The sequence below is a fragment of the Sparus aurata genome, chromosome 23, assembly GCF_900880675.1.
Source record: "Sparus aurata chromosome 23, fSpaAur1.1, whole genome shotgun sequence".
NCBI lineage: Eukaryota > Metazoa > Chordata > Actinopteri > Spariformes > Sparidae > Sparus > Sparus aurata.
The window spans coordinates 22,953,689-22,973,890 of NC_044209.1; the positions used below are offsets into that span (position 1 = coordinate 22,953,689).

General features: G+C 40.6%; 1 protein-coding gene across 1 annotated transcript in view; it reads right to left on the reverse strand.

Annotated features, from left to right (window-relative positions):
- Positions 1 to 8,455: 8,455 nt before the first annotated feature.
- Positions 8,456 to 20,202, reverse strand: part of elfn1a (extracellular leucine-rich repeat and fibronectin type III domain containing 1a) — a 78,902-nt gene continuing 67,155 nt past the window's right edge. Inside the window, exon 3 of the mRNA XM_030408971.1 lies at positions 8,456 to 14,434. Coding sequence (XP_030264831.1) covers positions 11,681 to 14,053 — 2,373 coding nt within the window. The 5' untranslated portion in view covers positions 14,054 to 14,434 and the 3' untranslated portion in view covers positions 8,456 to 11,680. The remainder of the gene's footprint in view (positions 14,435 to 20,202) is intronic.

Below are 20,202 nucleotides of genomic sequence, written 5' to 3' on the forward strand. Positions count from 1 at the left end.
AATGTCTGCTTTCTCTAAGGACATTAGAGCATTAGCATTATTTCAAGGTGAGAGTTAAAGGTGCATTATGTAGTTTTGGGGACGAAGAGAAAGAGCTTCATTGACTGTTTTTTTTTATGCTTCAACAAACTCAAAACTCTCCTTCTTTTAATAAAATGAACACATGAACTGATGTCAAAGAACAACACAATTTCATACTGTTTTACTTTGTTTATATTTGGCGGACCCTTCCACCTTTCTAGCTTCAAACAGTATATTTTCTTTTGAGAACAACTTGTTTATTCAGTTAAGGAAAAAAATGAATACTTCTGACTTTGTATTATTACCTCCTTAATAGTGTAAATATTCAAATTCTGAGTTTGAATTTCTTCTCCAGAATTGTGCTGCTTTGAGCCCAGCTGCGGAAGTGGATTACATTTTTTTTTATGGGTGTGTATAAAGTCACAAGCTCAAGGATGTGAGAATTTTACTATGGGGCCAGTAGATGTACTGTCATAGTTTTCGTTAGTCATCTCCTGTTTTTTTTTTTGTGGTTTATGTCCTTGTGCGTCACATTTCACTCTCCACTTCACCCCTTTGTCTGTTTTCCTGCCCTTGTACACCTGTGTCTCATCTGTTAATCACTCCCTGCGTATTTAAACCTGTGTTTCCCCCCCCGGCTCTTTGTTGAGGCTTCATCCTGGGTCCACTGCGATCCTGTGGATTCTCTTCATATCAATATTTATTTTTGTTGCCTGCCTTTTTGTTTATCACATTTTCGGATTATTGGACTGGTTTCTCTGCTTTCATTAAGCTTTTGGTGGTGGACCTGCCTGCCCCGTTGTTCTCATTTGGATCCTGTTTTTGAAAACCTGACATGTACAAGCTCAAGAAAAGATCAATACCAGCCGTCCGTGACCAGACTTCAAACTGTAAGTTTTGCCATGTTTTATGTTGTTTCAGTGTTTTATATTTTGCAGGTCAACTTGTCAAATCAGGCGTGAGAATGTTGTTAGTGTGACTACTCCCAGTCTGGGGTGATGTTGGACTAATGGTCCAATACTGACAGTCAAGAGAAACTCTACTGGACTTTAGAAAACGTGACTTTAAGAAAATGTGGCCAAAACTTTGATTGGCACCCCGCAGTAACTTGTACGGTATTAGCATCACAAAGACGTAACGTCAGTAGTGCTGGGCTGTGAGGCTAAGGTCAAAATGGATCATGATAGTTCTATTTATGGTATAAGTGCAGCTAACTGGTCGCTGAAGAGAAAAGCGGAGAGGAGAGAAGGTTAGTGGTGCTAGCTCAGGCCTGTGTGAGCTAGCCAATCAGAGCAGACTTGTTGGAGGAGGGTCTTAAAGAGACATGAGCTGAAACGGGGTGTTTCAGAGAGTGAATGCGGTTCTAGTTGAAACTCTGAACATGAAAATTGGCTTACTGTCTCCTCTAATTTGCCATGCTTTTTTTCTTCCCTGGAGAAGTGCTATTGGCTCATTTGATCACCCTCCAAATTAGCTTTATAGAAGCCTGATCTCTTAATTATACCAGCTATTTCATCTTTGATCTCTGCGCAGATCTCCTTTTAGAGCCCACTGTAGATGCTCTGTTCTTTATAGCTGATCACCCATATCCAATTAGACATTGGATTTGACAAGCTGAGGAGCTTTTGGTGTTTCCTCTCAAGTGCTCCAAACTGGGAGCCGTAGTCATGCTCTGCTGACAGCTGATTAATGCACTCTGTGTGCCATTTCCAGAGATAGAGGGTCTCCATTGCTAAAGGATGGCAGGCAGGGTGTTTACGTCTGAAAAAGCAATCTTCCCTACAGTGAAAGGGGATTTTTAAAAATGTCTCCAGATGAAAGTAATATTTGTGGCTTGTTTTCCATCTCAACAATTGACTTGATCTTTTGTCTTTGCACCATGTTTCAGTGAAGAAAATGGCGTAAACAAATGTGTTCTGGGGATTAGGTTGACCTTTTTTTCCTCCTCATTACTATCTAGCTGTTATGCTGTGTCCCCTAAAATATTTGTTTGTTCAGGATCAACATAAACCCTTGGGTAAAGCCCCAGTTGTGTGATCAGTGTACAGAGCCCTGTTTTCTCAACTGTGACATGATGGAGTCCACAGCTCCACAGAGTTCAGTCTGTGCTGTCTCTGAAATCACTCACCGGCTCTCACATTCACTATTCCCTACATGATAAACATTCAAATACAAAACATTTTTCTTTGGCCATAACCCGAGAATTCATGCAATATTTAGAGGGAATCTATGAACCAATGGCAGCTCAAAACTGTGTCTCTGCATGGTCTTTGCACCTACAGTAGCTGTGTGGACCTGGAGGATTGTGGGTGACTGAGTTCAGTTCAAATCCCACTATGAATTAATTCACCTGTTGATCTCAACAACACTTGTATGACAACATCCATATTGTGACGCATCCACTAACAGCAGGTTTTGCTTATATTAGGTGGTACTCAGATACTTTTTTATTGTAATAAGTGACATAAAGCGTTCAGTTCAATAAGCCGTTATAAAGCAACATTATGTAGAAATTAGAAATGCAATCTCTCTCTCTCTCTCTCTCTCTCTATCTATCTATCTATCTATCTATCTATATATATCTATCTATCTATATATCTATCTATATATATATATATATATATATATATATATATATATATATATATATATATATATATATATATATATATATATATATATATATATACACACATATACATATATATGTGTAGATATCAGTGGTGTTGCACTCAGCAATACACACACACACACACAACCACACACACCCACACACACATATATTTATATACACACACAAATCCCTAGTGTGCCAACTAAAAACAAAACTTATTACATCATTGCAATCTTATGTGTTAAAAACTTGTATCTTTAAGTTAACGTGTTATGTACCAAACACAGATATATGGCTTCAGGGGATTGTTGTTGCACTATGTGATAAAGCTCTCTATCTAAAATATTGTGAATTAAGCATTCACTGGAATAGATATAGTTATAACTTCCATTTTATCATGAACTACTCTTGTTACTTTTATTGAATTCCTTCAAGGTCATTACTATGCATACATTCAATTAGTCTGGAGAGAAATCGATGTAAGCTGCAACTTCACTGCTGCATGGGGGCATACAATCAAAACATTCTGATGATTTAAAACATTGCATAATTTTAAGGTTCCATTCAGCAGCTGTGATGTTCATAGGTTCATAATATGAGCCTACATCAGCATTGGGTGTGGTCAGAGGTGTTGAAACTTCATCATAGCGCTCCCTCCATTAATTAGATTTGGATGATGATTCATGATTCATGCTGTGTGCTGACTGAGCTGTTGTTTTCAAACAGAGAGAGCAGTGCCGTGCGACCAGGCTGTGAGCACTGCACACGCCTTGGTGCAGTCTTGTTTTCAAAGTATATTTATAGTCTCTGACAAGTCTCAAGTTTGGATGGATTTAAAGCTCAAAACGTCTCCGCTCACCCTGGATCGTATACTGTAGGCTTTTCACCTAGTGTGGTTCAATGGATGTCAGCATCTATCCACTGGTCGGTTAGTCCTGAGCTTTGGTGCAGACTGAAGCATCTCAAGAGCTATTGAATGGATTGCCTCGAAATTCTGTGCAGACATTCATGGTCTACGAAAGATGAATCGTACGCACTTAGTAGATCCACCGACTTTTCCTCTGCAGCTGCTAGCAGACAGATTTCTTTTCCACTGAAATGTCTCTATAAATGGATGTGTTGCCCAATTTTTTGGTCAGAATATCCAACCAGCTCAAAGTTTACATTTATCCTGTGAAATATCTCAACACACACATAAAAACATTCAGTCCTGTCATATCTGCATCTCAACGTTGTGCATTCTTTAGGTCCAAAATTAGTCAAATACTTTGGATTATGTCTAATTACATACAAAAGTTAATATATTCCAACCGGCCTCTGCAACGTTGAGCTAAAACAAATGTTAGCATACGCACATGTTAAACTAAGATGCATGCTGGCACACTGATGTTGGCATTTAGCTCAAAGCACCGCTGTGCCTCACAGAGCTGCTTCTCCTGTCTTGTTAAACTGAAGAATGTGGCTTCGTCCCAGATCACTCCCACGTCCACTCCTTCAGTACTCCCCACAGAATGGACACTCAATAGTTTACTCAATAGTGAGCAGTGAATTGATATTTCGGACAGTAAGTCATGTCAAGTAATCATCACTGACAGGTGTCGAGCTGCACAATGGTACTCTTGCATCTTTGAAATGTGAGGCACTACACTGATATTTTATACCGTACATGCCATCAACAACAGGGTTTTCCCTGGGTTTTACAGTTGGATGCCGTGGAGGCAGAGGTTTATGTTTGTTTCTGTTGACTGCACAATGTAACGGATATGGCATAACTAAACCAGCAGCATTTATAGTTCCCTATAAACATTGCTATCACTATGCAGTTTTGTCTGGGGGGTCTTTTGTCACTTTGAGTAAAACTACAGAAGTATTATCAGTAAAGTGCCGTGACTGATATATGATTCCGATGAGACATGAGATATGATTTGACCATCACTGTTGTAGCCCTTTACATATTGCTCTCCACCTAGCAGCAAGTTGCCAGCAATCTCATTCACCACAACCGAATAGAGTTGCTTTATAGTTGTTCCAAATGTTTAATTGTACATTAAACATTTGGATGATCACTTTTACTGGCAGCCAGGCGGGTCAGCAGAAATTTTATTCAGAATAAATAACAAGAACAGGTTAAAACAAGATAATGACTTTAAAAAGGCTGAACTAAAGACGGGACTTAAGTACAAACTAAACTAATGAGGGGATGCAGTGCAGGTAGAGAGACACAAGGAAGGAGCTGATAAGATGGGGAAGGTCACTGGGGACAGGCAGGGCTAATGAGGCTGATGCAGGACAGGCGTGGAGGAGAATCAGGCTGGAGTGGAGGACAGCGACACAGGAGGGAAACAGAGCACCGGAAACACAGGTGAGAAGGACAAAGTGCAGGAAAACAGACAGGAAGTGGAAAGTAAAACACGACACGAGGAGAGAACCTAGAAAATAAAACGGGAAATATCTGAGCTAAAAATGTAAACCATGACACTGAGAGGGCTCAGCTGACTTACTGTTGTAAATTAAGCTTGCTAGCTATCTCAATAAAAAAAAAACATAATCTTATGTCCTTTGTTTTCTTCAATGCTATATATTGGTTGGGTAAAGGGGATTGAAAGGGGGAAGATAGTGAGGGCAACAAATGTTTATGTTTAGCAAAAGTTGACTATGCACCTTTAATGTATCTTCAGCTGTTCCAGTCTGTTCTTGGTCAAAGAGAGCTGTAGAAACCTTGTTAAAGAAAATAAATACCAAACCTCCCCCTCCACTGGGTGCTGGGGGGCCTTTAAGAGAATGTACACTGCTTTGTTTTACATCTTACATTAGGATTTTCTTTTTTGGAGGGCAGAATAAAGTAGATAAATATGCACACGGATATAAAATACTGGACACTAAATAAATTGCACCACATAGTAGATGGGGAGTTTGGCCACAGCCTGTGTTTTTATTATCTTCCACTCCGTTATTGGTCTCCGGAGAAAAACTGACTTCGGAACTTTGCTGAGAGGAAAATCCATCAGAGCAACAGCATTTCCACAGGTTTCTTTATCATCATTATTAATAGCTAACGTTTCTAACAATAACTCAATAACATTCAACAAGGGAAGTCCTAAGTTGGGCACAGCTGTAAAACTTTCCAACCATGGATGCCAGTCCGGCACTGCTCTCTGCCACACAGAGATTAAGTGAGAAGTTACGGGTTGAGTCTGTAGGTAATTTCTGCCTTAATGCTAACCTCTGTTGTTCAGTGATGTGAGTAACAACAAATCAAAGCCGATGCCTTCCACAGCCTCTCCCCTTCATTTCCCTCCAGGCGTGGCAAATTGCAACAGAAAGGCAGCAAAAGCAGAACTGCAAACAAGCTATTGATGGCTGAGGTGAGTCAAGCACAGTGAGGCAATATAGTTATTGCTTTGTTGTCGAAGTTCATTGCATTTTTAGGGAAGTAGTAATGAGCATTTCCTGGGTAATGGAGAGTACGTGAATGAAGTGTTGTTGTTCATCAGGAGAATTACCGGATGTCATATAGTTTCATTGGCAGTGGTTTGTTGAGGACAGATAATGTAAGTGAACTGGATGAGACAGTGGGAGAACATAAAAACCCAGCCTTGGTCTGCTGCTGCATGCAGTCTGGACATGTGCCTTGGCTTGTTTACCCACCTCTATTAATCAGCAACCCCTGCAGCTGTTTACTGCTCATATTATGCATCCAGAAAGCAGAAACAGGACAAGGAACCACACAGAATCTTTAATACAATCATTTTGACTCTGTGAATGGGCTTGGACTTTTGCTTTTAGTCAAAGGTGGCAGTATGGACATGAGAGAGGCTTTCAATTGCCGCCTTTTACCTCCTTTTATAGGTGTTGCCGTGCAATGACAACAATGGCAGAGCTCCCGCAATGTGCAGCTACATTGTGTCGTGTTCTATTGAAGCTACCTCGGGTGGAGAAAGAGGTGTTCCTGCTCTTTTTTTTTCCCCCACTGCAATGAGCGTAAAGGCAAAGCAAGGCTCTGATTGTGAAAAAATGACATCCAGGTCCTACATTTATGTTCTCAATGCCTCAAAGAATATACTGTCAGAAATGTTAACACTGGAAATACATCAAACTGCGCCACCAAACAACAAAATGGAGTCAGGAAACTCAAGGTGGTTTTGTAAAAAATAGGCTCTTAATCCACTTGTTTTGATACTTGCTTGTATTTTCAACCTAATCACATTAAAATACATGACGAGGTGTGCATGGAAACGAGTCTGCTGGTTCAGAGTTTACATCAAAATCTGACTGGCAGGCGTAGCGTACATGAAAGGAGACGATGTCGCCTCTCTGGTGGGTTATATTTGTGCAAGCTTAACTGATTTGTATTAACCGTCATCTTTAAAGCACATATGATGTCATGATGAGCCACAAAATCCCAGTTAGATGGGGTGAAAAACTCAACCTCCCTTGCAAGATCACATAATGAATACACCATAAAAATGTGGTTAAATTACTCAAGAACAGCAAGGTTCATGCTCACGACTGAGGTCGGATCTAGTGTAGATGCACACGGACTTCCGAATGTCATTTTTGTGGCTTCAAAGCTTGAGCAAGAATTACTTGCAAATACTCAAGGCCTTGCAGGGGGTAGAGAGGCTGCAACAGCAGCTATCATTATAAACTTACATCCCTTTGGAGTTTAATGATAGAGGAGGACAGGAGGGGAGACATCAGTATTGAGCACATAGGGAGGGTCGAGGGTCGAGGGTCAAGCTCATGCCCATCACAGCAAGTTGGGGCGTAAATCCTCCATTCCATGCACACTTTCTCCTTCTTTATTCATCTTGCACCTCTTTTTTTTTGGTGTCCACTCCCTCAAAATAATTCCAAAGCATTCTTATACTGATTTGGACGTTGATTACCATGGCAACGGTTGAAGCTTCGAGGCTATCGGGCAGGCGCTCACCTTGCTGCATAAAGCTGTGAATTAATGAAGTAAAATGGCAGGGCAGGTCTCCTTTTCTCCTATTCTGCTTCACTGTGTCAACGGGTAGATTTCTATAAGAGGTCTGCATATTTTGCCAAAGAGACTAAAGTATTGTTTTTCTTTTTGGCTCATTACCATAAAATATTTTATTCAACCGGCGTTCGTTATGTTGTTTTTAATGGTTTGAATAAGAAGTAGATACTTTGCCGAGGTATAGCCTCTACCGTGTCATGTTCTGTTTTGGCTTTGGCTTAGTTACAATCTTTATAAACAGAATTGTGTTAATGTACAGTATGCAAAATCTATGGACAAGGGGGAACATTTTGGTCTCAGAAGCGTTCTGGTTTAGAAGTCTGACTTATATTGACCATTCAGGCTACATGAGGGTAAGAAAGTCAGCGCGGGAAACAAACAAAGCATTCAAAATCTTCACTTCACCTCAACTTCAATTCTCGTGTCTTAAATTGCTAATCTGATTATAAACAATGACCGGTTAACATAAGACGTCTTGGCCTTGATCTGCTGACTATACCGGAAACACCAAAACACTCAGCCCAAGAAGCTATAATCATCATCAGATGGCAGCTGACGGGTTCCAAGATTGGCTAGGTCACTTGCCATCATGGTTTTAACGTCTAATGGAAGTAACCTGTTAAGCAGTGGATCCTGAAAAAAAGTCCACCTGGCTCATAAAGAAAGCGGGTTGAGGAGTGCTGAGCGAGATGTTTGTGTCACGGCAAGTATCAGGGGTCATCATCTCCGGCAGCTGTGACTGGAGCTTGAACAGCTGGATCGAGGGCTCAACGGACGTTTGAGAGGCCTTAAAGTGATTCTGGCCAAAAGTCATCAAAAAGATGCCGAGTGTATACTGATGTGCACCCTTAACTTTATTTCACAGTACTTTGTCCGAAAGCAGATAACATAGTATTAAGAAATAAAATAAAAAAAACACATTTTTGTGCTCTTGTTTGTTTTGATGCACTTGTACAACAACTGTTGATCTTTCTAAAGGTTTTATCAACACTTTAAACTCTTATTAGACACAGAAGTGCTACAATATGCAGTATAAAAAACATGTTGCTAAATAGCTAAATGAACTAGAAACCTGACAGCTCTCAGAAGATACTGAAATGCTTTTATAAAAATAACAACAAATGGAGACTTGTCAACAGTATCAACATTGAAATCAAACAAAAGGAAAATTTACACTTGTACACATATCCCAAAATCTTAAGGCGGTTGAAATATTAAGTCAGACAACCAAGTTAACACTTTATAAAGTGCTTACATAACACATCAGGCTCATGAATGCTTCATTTCACATTAATGAATAATAATGGCGTCATGACACACTTAGATGAAATGGACGCATCTTCATGACACAGAAAAAAATACAAATGGGCTAACTAATGCCTGCAGTTATACTTCCACACTCGATGTCTAATGGAAGGAAAAAGAGTTGAAGAAAAAATATGTCACCAGATAAAGTCGTTCCCTTGGGCCAGCTCTGCTATCAGATCAGGGGACTCTGTTCCTCACCTCAGCTCACAGAACTCACTGTCCTGCTTTCACGTAATTCAGTCATCGATATCCAAGTGTTTGCTATTAATTTACACTCAAAGGGCTAATGTTTTCCAGATGTGCAAAATGTGCCATGTGCCTTAAATTGAAGTGAGATAAAATGTAGAGCGAAACAAAATGGAAAGGAACAGTTTATCAGTGGATCATTGTGTGTCATCTGGAGAAACTACTGTATGTGTTCTGTTTAAAGCACCACAGATTCTGGCCACAGTTGTCTCGGGATTGTACCTTCATACAACATCATAAAGAGCCAGTTTGGTTTATCTGATGTTTTTAAACTGAGGGTTGCACTAACTCAGCCCAGGAAACGCAACCCAGTTGCCCGGGTGTGTTGGCAGTTTCTGCAAACCATTATAATATGTTCACATTTGTATATTTCACAGGCCATGTTGACATTACTTAAAAACGTGTCCCATCACGTTCCCGTTGCGTGTTTACGTGTTTTTCATCATACATCATAAGCACAGCATTGGGAAAAGATGAAATTGGTGTTTAAATGGCACAGGATCGGACAATTAGTGTCACTAACTGTTTATCTTAATGCAGCTAACATCTAAAATGTGGACTGGAAACAGGATTTAATGAGAACATGCACTGAATAGCATTTTTGTAAAGTGTGGTTAAAAATGCGCTAAAATTTTAAAAACTAGTTTGAGATCACAGAAGGAAAAATGTCACGATGTCCTGCAGCTACTTGGGGAAAAAGTTTTCAATTCAGCAGATTTTATATAACAGCAATTTAGATTTATTTTAATATCTCTGCAGCCCTAAAAATAACTGAAGTGAGGCTTAACTGCTTAAAATTTTAAGAGCTGCTCTCTGCTTTTTAATAAACCCTAAATCCTATACTGACACCACATTATTACAATTCTGCAATTAAGTAAGAGCATATCTATTGCTCATTCATAAATGTGTAATGAAACATCATGAGCCCGTCTGGAAAAAGTTACATAAACATCTTACAAAGAAAAAAGCGTTAAGTTTCATATTTACTCAAAAAATTTCATGATATACAAATTCACAGCCAGTAAGTCAGAGGATTCAGTTTCACATTCTCAAATTATTAATTACTCTAGCATGTTGATATTCGTCTGGTACGTAGCTTTCGTAATATACAAAAAAGGTTCAACAGCCTAGCAGGTAAAAATCAAATGAAACCTCTCAGCAAGCAACAAGGCCCACCCGAATAACAAACTACTTTTTTCTGCATTTATCGGATCAGACTTTATGCAATATAATACACTGGAAGAAATACCGAAGCAAAGGAACGGAAAACACAGTCGTTAATAGCATCAAATAAATATTTCCTTACATAAAAGCTGCCATAGACAGATCAGAATATGTATCTGTTACATTCATCCATCGGGCTCTCCTGCAGGGAAAGACAGCTGCCTCTACCTAAACAACAGGCGACAGAAAGCAGCTGCCTTCCCCCTTGAAATGTTAGTGATTAGTTGTAGGCTTTCAGTACCACATCCTCAATGTGGACGGTATCGTTTCCCAATGTTTTCACTTTTGAAGGAGTAACTGATACAATAGAAAAAAGAAGAAACAAAAAAAAAAAGAAGTCAGCATGGACCTACTACTCAATATTCATACGATTCCCAGACCAGGCAGAAATATTGTAAACATTTCAGCTTTTTACTACTTTGGTACTAAAGATACAAATGATGGTTGATGAAACTGACGACTGAAGACCTTCATTACAGCATCGAATACACTGCAGCTTGCCTGTATGAAGTCTATCAGAGTCCATCCACTGAATACTGCATTGTGTGATTGAAGGGACGTTAAAACTGAATCCGTCTGTGTCTTGTGTAAATGCATGTAAAAGCTTTTAAGTAAAAAAAAAAAAAAAAAAGAAGAAAAAAATAAAACAGGCGTAAAACAGGCGGCGGTGGTTAATATGACAAATGATCTGACAGGTTTAAAGTGGAATATGCTGCCCTTCAGCAACACGTTATTCTAATTGAACAGCGCTCCATTTAATAAAACCTGATTCATCCACTAATACTTTTCCATTTACACAGCAAACATTGCAAATATAGAAACCCATATCTGTACATAGTTTTGTTGAATTAAATATATGCAGGGAAGGAAGAAAAAACAAAGTTCTTTTTGAATGAAGGGTCCGGGTAGTTCCTCAAAAAACATTGAGGTTTCAGTAGACATATCTTCATATAGTAGTTTCATATTACACAACAGCAAATCCACTGTCACAGGACTTGGCCATGCGATACCCATAAAACCTATAATCCATTGTAACATATATATTATTAATTTGCAATATATTTTCTCTTTAATAGATAAAAGTTTTCCCGTTGAATGCTTTACATAATATGACAAATTTAAAGAATCTTTACCCCATTTTCCTCACAGTCAAAAGAGAATGTGACACACGTGAGTGAGTAGTTGATTATAATATGGAAGTATCCATTGATTCAATTGTCAGATGAGGTTCTTGTGTCATTTCTGCAATGTGTGGTCCATTTTAAAAACACCTAAAGAGTTTATGATTTATGTTGGGCTGATACACCTTTCCAGTAGTCTAAAATATCATGCAGGTCCTCATCCTTTGCAAACTGGACTTTCTTACGCAGCGCATGGCCCGCAGCCATGTACTCGTCATCTTTGTGCCGTTTCCGGTGCAGTTTGAATCGCTCCCAGATGCTGTGTGAAGGTTTGCAGTAGTATTCGGGACTGGAGGAGTAGCTTAGATTGTGGTACTGAGATGGCAGCTGGGCATATGCTAAGTCTCTGGAGCGGGAGTGAGTAAGAGGCTCCAACATGGAGGACTTGTGGCCGTCGGGTCCTTCAAGCTCCTCTATCTGAGCGTCGGGGTATGAGTGCCGGTGGTCACTGTACTGGCGGATCTTGTCTGCCTCAGCCCTCAGGATGGCAGCGGCAGGTGTTACAGTGAGGATGGTTTCTCCTGTCGGGGAGGTTTTCTCTATGTACTTGGATTCAGAGCGATAAGGCCTGGGGCTTCTCATGGGCCCTCCTGTGGCAGTACTGGGCCTCTTTGGCGAGACATCAGAGGACCGATGCCTCTGCAGAGAGTGGTGGTAGCTGTCCTTATACGCTGGGGACAGAAGGCCAGATTTACTCTGTGGGTGCTCTGATATTAGCACAAGCTGGGGCTCTGCAGTGGACACTGCTCCAGATTTCACCCCTTGAAAAGAGGTGGATTCTGACTTCAGAGCATCTATACAGTTGTTAATGATTTGATTGACTTTATCCACCTCTTTTGCAATGGTGGAAATCTCCGCCACTGACCCCTGGCTATTCCCAGGCATTCCCATGTCACACTCTCTGCGTTCATGGTGATCCATGCTCCGCACCTCCATGTAATTTCCTTTCATCATCTTCGGAGTATCGCTCATCTCTTGAAATTTGTACTGCTCCATTTCAGCTGCAGATGGTAAGTACGGCATACGTGCCATACTGTCCCCGGCCAACAGCTGCTTCTGTGACATTCGAGAAATAGTCCCTCCTTCCAGTTCTTGTCCATATTTAAGCTCCATTATATTTTTCTTCAGGCTACCTGCTTTTTTGTGCTTCTCATCTTGCTGACGCTTCCTTCGCAAGCAATAGTAGACCACACCCAGAAAGATGACCATGCTAAAGAGGCAGCCTAAAATGGTCATAATGTAGTGAGTAGCAGTTGCATTATTCACATTTCTCTCCTTTCCATTCCAAGGGCCAGTCGTGATTGTCAGACAAGTGTGGTTGTGTCGAAGAGAGTTACGTATTGAAGCGACACAGTATGTGTAGTTAGTGTGGGGTTTCAGGTTTTTTAGCTCAATGTCCTCCTTTATATCTTTCAGGTTTTGGATATCTGTGAAAAAACTGTTGTTGTACAGGACCAGGATGTACATCTTCTTGTAGGGATGAGGAATCTGAACCGTGATGGTGGCACCTGTGTTCGATACTTGCTTGAGTTTCATCACAGGGTTTACTTCCACATCGCTGTAGGTTGTACTGATGATGACCTCATCTGGTTCTGTGCCTGAGGGACAATCTTCCAGCCCGCAAATCGTCGAGTCCGGTGGGGGTGTCGTGGACTCGGTGGGCATGGGGATGAATGGTGTCACGTAGTCGTCAGTACACACAGTTGTCAGCATGTGAAGCGCATTTCGGTATGTGGGATTATTGGGATTCTGGCTCAACAAGCTATAACCAGAGACGCCAGGTGGGGAGTCGCAGACCATCCGCTCGTTCGTCCTGTTGGGGAAAACCGAGAGCCATTTGACAAAACCAAGTAATTCACACGAGCAGTTGAAGGGGTTGGTGTATAGCTCGCAGGTGGTCAGTTTGTTCAAACTGGTAAATGTGGACCCATCTAACTGCTGGATTCGATTCATGGAGAGGTCAATGTTCTCAATGTTGGGGCATTCCCAAAAGGCATTGGGTGTCACAGTCTCAATCAGGTTTGCCTGGAGGTAGAGGTACTGCAGCTTTCCTAAACCCCTGAGGATCCCCTCCGTCAGGTTCCGCAACTTGTTGAAGCCCATCTGAAGGACCTGTAAGTTAAACTGAGCAGAAAAGGCCCCGTCCTCGATGTAGGAGATTTCATTCTTTGTCAGGTTCAGGTAGGTCAAGTTGGCAAAGCGACTAAGGGCAGAATAATGAATACTCTTGATTTTGTTTTCATTCAGACGAAGGTCCACAATGGTGCTGTTGATATGCTGGGGGATGGCCTCATAAGGTGGTTGGTTTTGGCTACAAATTGCAAGCCATACAAAGCCCTTTTCACCTTCAATTAACCAGCAGTCTCCGCTGACTCTGCCAATTTGAGTCAAATATACAATGGCTACAGACCAAAACAAGGCACTCATCACCATGCCTAAGCTGCAGGCCATTGGTGCTTCTCTGAGAGTCATGTGCAGGGCCAAAATAAAACGAGAGGAGGGTGATACCGCTCTGGTATCAGTACAGCTGAGGTGATCCGGTAGGGAAACCAGCTGGATGTTCAACTGTTCTCATGGACTAGAAACAATCCTTTTATTGGTCTCCTCTTCATCGATGGATGGTGTTGTCCCCATGTACCAATCAGAAAAATGTCGAGTGCCTGCCCTTACACTGAGTTTCTTTCATTGAGGTTCGCCTGCAGGGAGCTTTTGGTGATGCTTGAAAGAGATTTCACCATCTCGGGCTGGCTTGTGCTTTTCTCCTTAAAGGTTACCATCATTAAATGGTCTCATTTTATTGTTTTTGCCACCGTCTTCCCTTCTGAGTCTCTCTCATGTGCACGGAGGAATAACCTGCAACATAAAGACAAGAACACACAGTTGACTTTAATCACATTTTCTCAGGATAAACAATGTATTTATGTTGCACATGTTTGTATTAAGAGGGTGCACTCAAAGCCTTGGATTCATGTGTACTGCATGCTCTCCTTGTTCATGCCCCACTAATTATTTTGTACACAATTTAAGAGGTGTTTGCAGTCCCTATGGCAGACTGCAATTTAGGGAAGATGTCGGCCAATTACCACTTGACAGGTTGGGAAAAGCAGGGTCCCTATTTTCACACCATTAACCTGAAGACTGTCAGGCGCATCTGAGGGAGGCCCAGTGTTATAAAAGCTCTATTAAATCAATTAGCCAGCACCTAATAAAATGACACTTTGGATGAATGTATGGTGGATTTTCCTCTGAAAACCTTCATTCATATATTAAAAGGGTTATTTTCTAGCACTTATTCTTCAAGAGAAAAGAGGGAAAATACACGCGAGGTGTGATTACTGGATTATCCCAAATTAATTTAAGATCTTTTGCGAAGGGTGACATGTAAGTAAAAATGGGAGCAACAGCTCTTTAATGTGCAGGGGAGGCAACAGCAGCAAAAAAAAGAAAAAGGAAAATCACAAAATGATTTTCTTTTTTGACACGTTTTGTTTCTTGCTGATCAAATACAAAATACATTATATGGCATCCTTACAAGCTCATACATATCTATACAATATCCATGCCCTATTTAATCAATACAATAACATAACACCAATAAATCCACTCAGTGATATAATTTGCAGTTGGGCCTGGCTGGAAACAGTCTTCTTCCCTTACTTGGAAATCTTACAGATAATTAGATTCAAAGCCGTTCTATGCAGTGTCCGAGAAGACTTGACTTAATGGCCCAGAGGACTGGCTGAAGGACCAGCCAAGCATATTTTTTTTTACCAGCCACAATTTATGCATATTGGATATGATTTTAGCATCTAATTATTAAGGAAATGCCGCAATAAGTAAACTTGAAAATTAAAGCTGAGGTACTTGTTGTTTCAGGATATTGTTGAGTTTGCTTATAAACATGTGATTCCACTATCAAAACCGCAAAATTGAATATTAAAAAAAAAAAAAGAAAAGAAAAAAGATCTAAAGACAAATTTCCTCCTGGTCTTTCTTCGAACTAACTGATTGTTTGCTCATGTTTGTCATATAGAGCTATCAGTAATCATAGGTTGTTTTAAACAGCTCTCGAATGCACCATGAAACCCCTGTTGGCAGCCATGCATCTGCTGTACAAAGCAATACAGATTTTGGAGTTTATGAAATGCACCTGAATGCCCCATGAAGTCCCTTCTGCCATGTGTAAATGTAAATGGTGTAAAACTGGTGCTTGGCGGTTGTTTCTGACCCTGATCCTATGCCATTTTTCCTTAAACCGCCACATGTGACAATTACAGAACAATATTAAATGTAATTAATGTTCTATATAGTCTTTCAAAACTCACACAATGTTGCTTAAAAGTGTAGATATAATGGCTCTTTGTGTAGATAGATTCAGAGCACAACCTCACGCTATTACATCTCCAAATCACTCATTATCACAGCCTTCATTACAGCAATTAATTGTTCAAGGGTCAACGTATTGCTGCTGACAAGGAAATACGCTTCCTGCTGCACAGTTATGCAGTGGTGGTTTCAGGACTGCAATTGACAACAATAATTTGTTCTATGAAGCAATTTGTCGGATTGATTTTAACATGCAGCAAGAGGGATGTTTATACTTGACTTTGGGCGTGTTCCGACTGTCAGAGGAAGAATTTCATCTAGAAATCTTGTCATTAAATCTGACTGCTACAAGATAGTGCATTCTAATCATTGGAACCTCATTATCTCTACAATAAATTAGATTTTTTTTTACATCTCTAAAATAAAATTGAGCACTGTGTTTTGCTGTTAGAATATAAAAGCCCTCGTAGATATAAACATCCTTCATTTTTTCAGTTATTTCCCCTGTTCATTGCCATTATATAGTGAACTTAATAGTGATGATGACAGTATTAAAGATCCCACACCGTTGAAAATGAGATCGTCTGCCCTGTTCTGATTTTAAAAAGCAGATCTTGGTGTTACATAAATACTATAAAAAGTATTTTAAAAAAATCAATCATAGAGAAATGCACCCTGTATTCAGAAACTGTGCCTTTATACAAGCTACTAGTACTCCTGTAACATTGTGATGTCATCGTCCTCACCAGCGTGACCTTGGTTGCAGAAACACTGACAGAGCTGATAAATATATATATATATATATATATATATATATATATATATATATATATATATATATATATATATATATATATATATATATATATATATATATATATATGTATGCAGTGGGCCTGTGAGAGCTGACCAATCAGAGCAGACTGGGATATTCGGGAAGCTGGGCCTTAAAGAGACAGGCAGTAAAACGGAGTATTCAGACAGAGGGTGAATAAAGGTGCTGCAGCAGTGAAAGAGAAAAAAGTTAAAAAGTTAGAGAAATTACTGTGAAGCAACCACAGAAATATTTAGGATTATCATGAAAAGCGATTTTGTAATTACCACTAATTTGTAAATGATAAGAGCTCTAACATCTCCAGAGGTCTTGATATGAGTAGTAATCTAATTTTGTCTTTTTGTTCACCAGTCGGGTTGCTTTGTGGGGCAGACATGGTGGATGAGAAGGGGCTTTTTTGCGTGTTAGAAGATGGCTCCAAACAACAGAGACAATCACTGTTGGAATAGAATAAATGTGACAGTTTGTGGCAGAAAGAATATACTTCAAGTTGAAATCCCACCTGCCGCTTTGGCCTTAAAGACCATTCCTGCTGTCATTTGACCTTTTTCTGAGTTTATTTTATCACGTTACAGTCACATTAGGATTGCGATTTTCCTCTTCATACATCACGACGGAGATACAAGAGTCTGCACTGAATCATCATCGTCAGTTTGGTAGATGGGTACCAAGTGGGGACCGGCACCAGTTCTGAGGCCAGGGCCTTGATTGAGGGTGATCACAGGAGGTTTTTATTAACATTTTGGTTTGGATGAGTCTGCAACCAAAACATGTTCAGTTGCAGCGTCTCTGTAACTGAGGAAAGAGAGGGGCTTTGTTTTTATATACCCGTGATTTCATGGCGGGTGCACAAAGAACAGGACTTGGACACCAGAGAGTTTAAGCAACAAACGTTACGGTTTGTGGATTTGGATAAATGTTAATTAAGTGCTTTGTATCACAAACGACTCTTTGAAGATTTAACCAAGACCCTGATTTCAACCTAGCTGTAACAGTTTTTTTTAAGGTCAGGTCTAGACACTCGTGGGAAACTAATTCTTATGCTTGTTTTCGCAGACACTATAAGAAAAACAAATTAATTCCACTGTCAGTGAACACATACGTTCACTACACAGTTTTTCTGAGACATGACTTCAGTATATATATCGACCGACATTGGACGATTCTGCAAAATCTGTTAAACTATCATTTTTGTTTTTTAAATTGAGTGCCAACAATTTGAACAAATCGAGTTCAAATACTTCACACATCTATTTCATGAGCCGGGTGTGGAGGAGAGGGATGAGAAGACAAAGAGTTGCAAACCAACTCCTGCACACCGTCTAATGTCTGAGTACCAGACCTTCATCAGGTCAACAGATTATTATAAAGAGAAGCTGTCAAAAATAAGGAGTGGCTGCAAGCATGTAAAAACTTTCATGATGACCTCTTTTTTAACTCTCTTTTAAATGTCATGTTTCAGATTGGAGTCATCATATAATTATTATATAAAAATCTACAGCTCATACTTAAGCCTGTATTTGCTTAAATGGGCACTCTTGTATGTCTTCTTTCATTCATTTCAATAAACTCTTATAGCGGCAGTCCTTTGTGAGGATGTCTTTGTCAATGTTCCGGTGAGTGAGGGCAGACCCTGTCACAGATTTCAGTCCTGGTACATCTATAGATGTCTTCGAGGCTGTACCCATACGCACTTAAAAGTGCACAACCTCGTTTCAATCAGAGGCAGATAAGACCGCATTTAACTCATGGGAAAGGCAATTTCCTTGCAACTAAAACCTTTAATTGTTATTCTCTCTGGTTCACAATGTACTGAGAAATTACATGCAAGTGGGCTGAGATGATCGAGTAAAAGCACTGGTCAGCTATTTAAGTGCGGAGAAGTAGGAGAAATAAATGCTGTGGTGGAGGACACACTGCAACAAAATGCCAAAGGCTGCCAATACAAAACCACCTTCATGACGACAAAAGAGCAGCGGCAGAGGAGCGTTGAAGAAAAGAACACTCTTGACGCCCCTGGGAGGGAAGAGAGCTCCCAAATCAAATGTTCCATGAAATGAATATGAAAAATACAGCTCTGCAGAATCTCCGGCACGGCGAGGATCTCTTAAAGAAAACGTTGTCTTGTTATTATTCCCCAGTCGCTGACCTTTATCGCAAATACCGCATGGCACAGCCTGAGCTCATCTGACTTGACCTCCACTTGCTCACAGCGTGGCACCGGTGCGAGATCCTTCAGCGGCTAAATGGAAGTTTAAGTGAAAGCCGAGAAGTCTCCTCTCATTTGGCATGCATTGGCTGTGTTGTGTTTGTCCACAGTGACTCACTCTACTGAGCCTCCGACTGATTCACTGCCACGCCACTGAAAACCCTGCATAAATTACAGCCGGGCTAGTTCCCCCTTGTTAGGGTAAACACGAATACACGCTATCACCGAGAGGTGAAACTGTAGCAAAATGTTGATTTTGCATTCAAACACTGTGTCTTAACTCTTGCACTCGTGTCCCAGTGTATCACATAGCATATGTCAACAAAAATAACGCCCGCGGTGTGGAATTGTTGGGCGGGGGGGAATAAACAAAGCAACCAACTACATTAAAATTAATTTCTACTGCTTTGTTTTCATGCAAACCCCATCACACTGTACAGTCAGATCTTCAAATGAGCCTGGGTGTGTTGCCTGAAGAGGGCTTAGGTCTGTTTGCCACCACATACCCACTTTCCATAATGGCAGCAATCTGTATAGTCCAGTACTAGCTCTGAGTGCAGCAGGCCAGAACACCCAAGGCATCAGAGCTGAGTATATTCCCCTATCAGACACAGGCAGCCATTCCACAGTCTCTTTTCCATTTAGGCTTTATGCACTGGGTAATGAAAGCTTTTTTCTTCTCCCCCTTCTGTGGATAACCTATTGAAACCCTGCTGCTGAAGAATGATTCAAACACAGCCATGTGTATTTCCCCTCCCAGTTACTCAGAGCCTCCTCATACTTCACCCCAACTCAGTAAATCGTTGACTCTTTTCTTATGAAAAACACAAGCGCGGCTGCAAAAGTGGAGAAATTGAGGTCTGCATCTGAGTTGTGGAAGCGTCTAAAGCAACAACAATTCAAGCCAACAATTTGGTGTCAAATGCCAGCTGTAATGGCCTAAAATGAAAGGGCTGAAGTAGGTGACGGTGACAGGTTACAGTACTTTAAGGGGGAACCTTTTAGCTGCGGTGGCTCTAAATACGAAGCGGAAGAGTCATCCTCTTTCCCTCAGAGCCTCTGGAGTGCCGCTCCACCCGCCACAAGAGCCAGAGCTTCAAGGCAAACTTTGACAGAAGCTCCGGAGCGACACAACAAGACAACCAAAAAAATAAATAAAAAAAGAATCTTCCCTCCACTCAAACAATTGTATATTGTATGCAAACCAACCAGACTGCACCTCACCTCCCTGTCTGGCTATCTCTCCCTCTC